This window comes from Eriocheir sinensis, chromosome 29 (genome assembly GCF_024679095.1).
Source record: "Eriocheir sinensis breed Jianghai 21 chromosome 29, ASM2467909v1, whole genome shotgun sequence".
NCBI classification, from domain to species: Eukaryota; Metazoa; Arthropoda; class Malacostraca; order Decapoda; family Varunidae; genus Eriocheir; species Eriocheir sinensis.
In genome coordinates, this window is record NC_066537.1 from 4,551,219 (window position 1) to 4,556,218 (window position 5,000).

The 5,000-nt window shown below is 54.0% G+C and overlaps 1 protein-coding gene across 8 annotated transcripts in view; it reads left to right on the top strand.

The window, feature by feature from the left end:
* LOC127004805 (pro-resilin-like) overlaps positions 1-4,784 on the top strand; it is a 29,786-nt gene extending 25,002 nt beyond the window's left edge. For 3 of the 8 annotated variants that reach the window (XM_050872953.1, XM_050872954.1, XM_050872943.1), the window contains exons 2-3: positions 384-446; positions 566-1,110. In XM_050872953.1, coding sequence (XP_050728910.1) covers positions 384-446; positions 566-907 — 405 coding nt within the window. In that variant the 3' untranslated portion in view covers positions 908-1,110. Of the gene's footprint in view, positions 1-77; positions 131-383; positions 447-565; positions 1,111-3,710; positions 3,806-4,057; positions 4,121-4,239 lie in introns of those variants that run through there. The other 5 variants (XM_050872952.1, XM_050872945.1, XM_050872942.1 and 2 more) reach the window with 4 other exon arrangements.
* The last annotated feature ends 216 nt before the right edge of the window (positions 4,785-5,000 follow it).

Consider the following 5,000-nt stretch of genomic DNA (forward strand, 5'->3'; position numbering starts at 1 on the left):
TTGAGAAACGCCGCAAAAACTCGCCGGGAAGGAGGAGAGGCGCGAGGCGGCGGCCAGCCTATATAACACCTCAGCCTCCGCTCAGCCTCACAGTGCTCCGGTCCCAACACACGACAACATGAACACCAAGGTACACAGCCACTCAGGGCTGTGCCCATGAGGCGCCTGTGTGCCTGTGTGTGTGTGTGTGTGTGTGTGTGTGTGTGTGTGTGTGTGTGTGTTTTGCCTTAGTAAAAATCTTTCCCCTCAGGCGAGCACTGTGTATATTCATAACCATTCTTGGTCATTCCTTCACATTCCAAAGTTCCCCATAAGTGTGTATAACCTTCGGGTCAGGTCACTGCCCTCCCCGTGCCCGCCTCACGCCTCCCCTCCCCCCCCAGGTGCTGCTCCTGCTGGCCATGGCCGCCTTCGCCGCCGCCGACCGCGGCTACGGCAGACGCGACGTAAGTCCCCGCGCTGCTTGTAGCAAGATCTGTCTATTTAACGACCGTGACTTATATGAGCTGACTGTGTCCACGGTGACCCGCGACGCACGCGGCTAATGAGTCCTTCCTTCCTCCAGAGCGGCTCCTTCGAGTCCTTCGAGTCCAGGTCCTTCGAGTCCGACGAGGCCAAATACGACTTCCAGTGGGCCGTGAACCACCCACCCTCCGGCAACGACTTCGGGCAGCGCGAGGGCCGCGACGGCGACGACACCCAGGGCGTGTACACCGTGGCGCTGCCCGACGGCCGCCGCCAGACCGTCACCTACCACGTGGACGGCGACGACGGCTACATCGCCGACGTGAAGTACTCCGGCGAGGCGCGCTTCCCCGACTCCGACGAGTCCCACTCCTTCGAGTCCCGCGAGTCCTACCGCCGCCCCAGGCCATCCTACTACTTCGGCTCCAACGAGTCCAAGTAAGCAACAAACAAACAAACAACGACGAAGACTCCGCCGACGCTGACCCGACCCGAGGAGCCGCCGTTGAGGCCGTGGCCTCCGGCAGGCTCCTCGGGCCCCTGTAGGGAAGGCCGCCCGCGGCCCCGCTGTGGACGGCGGGTGGCAGCGGGACCTATTTATTATGAAACTATTTATTGATGAATAAACCATGCAAAGAAAACAAACTTGTCTGCGTCCTGTCCTGCCATGAGAGTTGTCAACCACAGACAGCGAAGAACAATTCTTGAACTATGTCTGTCAGTCTGTCAGCGAAGAAGAGATTATCGGCTAATAGAACTCCTCCTCATGTCGTAAAAAGCCGTCACTGTGTCGCTAGGGTTGATTAGGTTAGGTCTGTCTGTCTGTAGGTTTGAAGATGCTAGCGAAGAATATATTATCGGCCTGTAGAAGACCTCCTCATGTAGCACAAAGCGGTCACTGTGTCGTTAGGGTTGGGTAGGTTAGGTTAGGTCTGTCTTATGGTGTGAAGATGTACCCGGGGAAGATGTTAGAAGATAAGAGAGGAGACTGTCACCCTATGGAACCCCCCCAACCCTACCTTACCGTACCTTACCTTCCTCTACCTTCCCTCCTCTCCCCTCTCTCCCCTTACCTTTCCTTCCCTCCTCCACCTCCCTCTCTTCCCTTCCGTTCCTCCACCTCCCGTCTCTCCCCTTCCCTTACCTCCCTCTATCTTCCCTCCTCTCCCCGCTCTCCCCTTTCCTTTTCTTCCCTCCTCCATCTCCCTCTCTTCCCTTCCCATCCTCCACCTCCGTCTGTTCTTTTACCTCCCTCCACCTTCCCTTCCCTTTCCTTCCCCCACCTCCGTCTCTTCCCTTACCTCCCTCCACCGCCCTCTCTTCCCTGTCTCCTGCCTGTCTGTCGCTAAGGTCACCGGGTTGTCTCAGGGAGGAAAGGACAAAAAAAAAATCTTCTCTCGTTCACTGACTTAGAGAGAGAGAGGGAGAGAGAGAGAGAGGGATGAATAAAGGATGAGAGGGAGGCTTCAGAGGTGAGAGAGAGAGAGATCTTGAGAGGGAGAGATAGAGAAAGGGAGAGAGAGAGAGAGAAGGAGACAGATAAAAACAAACACATAAACAAACAAAGATGAGCACAAATGGAAAGGAAGACAGACTGATAAGAACACACACACACACACACACACACACACACACACACACACACACACACACACACACACACACACACACACACACACACACACACACACACACACACACACACACACACACACACACACACACACACATGCTGATAAATTGCTTCAGCTTAGGTCAAGGTCGCTGTTGCTTTGCCCCACACAGGTCACGCCTTAGACTAGCCAGGTAAGAAGGGGGGCGGGGAGGTGGAGGGGGGGGGGGGCGAGAGGGGGCCAGGAAAGAGAACAGACAGGTATGCTACTAGTTCAGGACGGTAATGAGCCACGCCCTACCTGTGCTGCCCCTCCCCCTCCACCCCCCTCCTATACGTCCACCTAGGCCAAAAGTTTCACCTGTCTGATAATTTACCTGGGCGATCATTTACCTGTTTTTCATGGCATTCCTAGACCTAGTTATACCTTATTGACAAACTCCACCTTCTTTTGTTGCAGTCTTTTTTTTTTCTTTCGTTTTTTCGAGGTAGTGTTATTATCCATCCATGTGTTATTTCTATTTTTTTTTTACGTCTACACCTATAGCGTCGGTAGGCTTGTTTGAGGGGCCTGGATGGTGTTCGGCCCTAGCCCGTCATGGCGCAGGCAAGTGTTTATAGTGGCGCCATCTTCTCTTGGCTCATGCTGCCCCCCGGAACTCCTTCTTGATTCACTTGGACGGTTTCCTCTAGAGTCCGGGTTGAATTGTGGTCTTCAGGACAGCATGTGGGTAGCTTTAAGCCACTCGGCGGTGACTGAAAAATCCGAGGTGGTAGCGTGGGGATTCGAACTCGCGTCGTCCATCACGCGGTGAATGTGGGGCCAGCACGCTACCACTCTACCACCCCCTACCCTCGCCTGTCATTCCAAATCGTTGCCTTTGGATGAATATATTTTTGAGCCAACAGACGATGCAGAGTTCTCGAAGTAGTATTAACCAGTGACATGTAAATTCTATGCTTTGTCTGTCTAAATCGTTGACTTCGTATATATATATTCTTCTGCAGTCAACAGATGAAGCAGATGAAGTAGTATTAACCTCCTATAATGGAGAGTAGTAAGGAGTGGCCAAAAGAGAGGTCAGTTTCAGGTGGAGAGGTGTGTTGATACTCTCCTTTTGCAGTGTTCTCTATATATATATATATATATATATATATATATATATATATATATATATATATATATATATATATATATATATATTTTTTTTCTTCTGCGGTCAACAGATGAAGCAGATGAAGTAGTATTAACCTCCTATAATGGAGAGTAGTAAATAGCAGCCAAAAGAGAGGTCAGTTTCAGGTGGAGAGGTGTGTTGATACTCTCCTCTTGCAGTGTTCTCGAAGTAGTAGCTATTAACCAGTCATGTGACTCTGTGCTCTGTCTTTCCAAATCGCTTTCTTTGTGTACATATTTTCTTCGGCCAACAGATGAAGCAGTGTTCTCGAAGTGGCACAAATGAGCGGCTATACGCTAGGTTTCCACACATCACTGTCACGAGGTGTTGTGTTCTCTTTCCACACCGACAAAAAAGTTGGCCAAATTGATGCGGGGGAGGCGTTCGGGGCAGGAGCGCTGGGCGGGAGCGTTGGCGGGTTTGAGAAACGCCGCAAAAACTCGCCGGGAAGGGGGAGAGGCGCGAGGCGGCGGCCAGCCTATATAACACCTCAGCCTCCGCTCAGCCTCACAGTGCTCCGCTCCCAACACACGACAACATGAACACCAAGGTACACAGCCACCCAGGGCTGTGCACATGAGGCGCCTGTGTGCCTGTGTGTGTGTGTGTGTGAGTGTGTGTGTGTATGTGTGTGTGTGTTTTGCCTTTGCAAAAATCTTTCCCCTCAGGCGAGCACTGTGTATATTCATAACCCTTCTTGGTCATTCCTTCACATTCCAAAGTTCCCCATAAGTGTGTATAACCTTCGGGTCAGGTCATTGCCCTCCCCGTGCCCGCCTCACGCCTCCCCTCACCCCCCCAGGTGCTGCTCCTGCTGGCCATGGCCGCCTTCGCCGCCGCCGACCGCGGCTACGGCAGACGCGACGTAAGTCCCCGCGCTGCTTGTAGCAAGATCTGTCTATTTAACGACCGTGACTTATATGAGCTGACTGTGTCCACGGTGACCCGCGACGCACGCGGCTAATGAGTCCTTCCTTCCTCCAGAGCGGCTCCTTCGAGTCCTTCGAGTCCAGGTCCTTCGAGTCCGACGAGGCCAAATACGACTTCCAGTGGGCCGTGAACCACCCACCCTCCGGCAACGACTTCGGGCAGCGCGAGGGCCGCGACGGCGACGACACCCAGGGCGTGTACACCGTGGCGCTGCCCGACGGCCGCCGCCAGACCGTCACCTACCACGTGGACGGCGACGACGGCTACATCGCCGACGTGAGGTACTCCGGCGAGGCGCGCTTCCCCGACTCCGACGAGTCCCACTCCTTCGAGTCCCGCGAGTCCTACCGCCGCCCCAGGCCATCCTACTACTTCGGCTCCAACGAGTCCAAGTAAGCAACAAACAAACAAACAACGACGAAGACTCCGCCGACGCTGACCCGACCCGAGGAGCCGCCGTTGAGGCCGTGGCCTCCGGCAGGCTCCTCGGGCCCCTGTAGGGAAGGCCGCCCGCGGCCCCGCTGTGGACGGCGGGTGGCAGCGGGACCTATTTATTATGAAACTATTTATTGATGAATAAACCATGCAAAGAAAACAAACTTGTCTGCGTCCTGTCCTGCCATGAGAGTTGTCAACCACAGACAGCGAAGAACGATTCTTGAACTATGTCTGTCAGTCTGTCTGTCAGTCTGTCTCTGATTGTCTGTTTCCCTATGCAAGTCTGTCACCATAATTAGATCACAGCAGCTGCTCTCCACGCCTCGCTGCACCTGTCCAGCCTCCAGCGGCCCGCCACGGCTGCTGTTGCCAATATC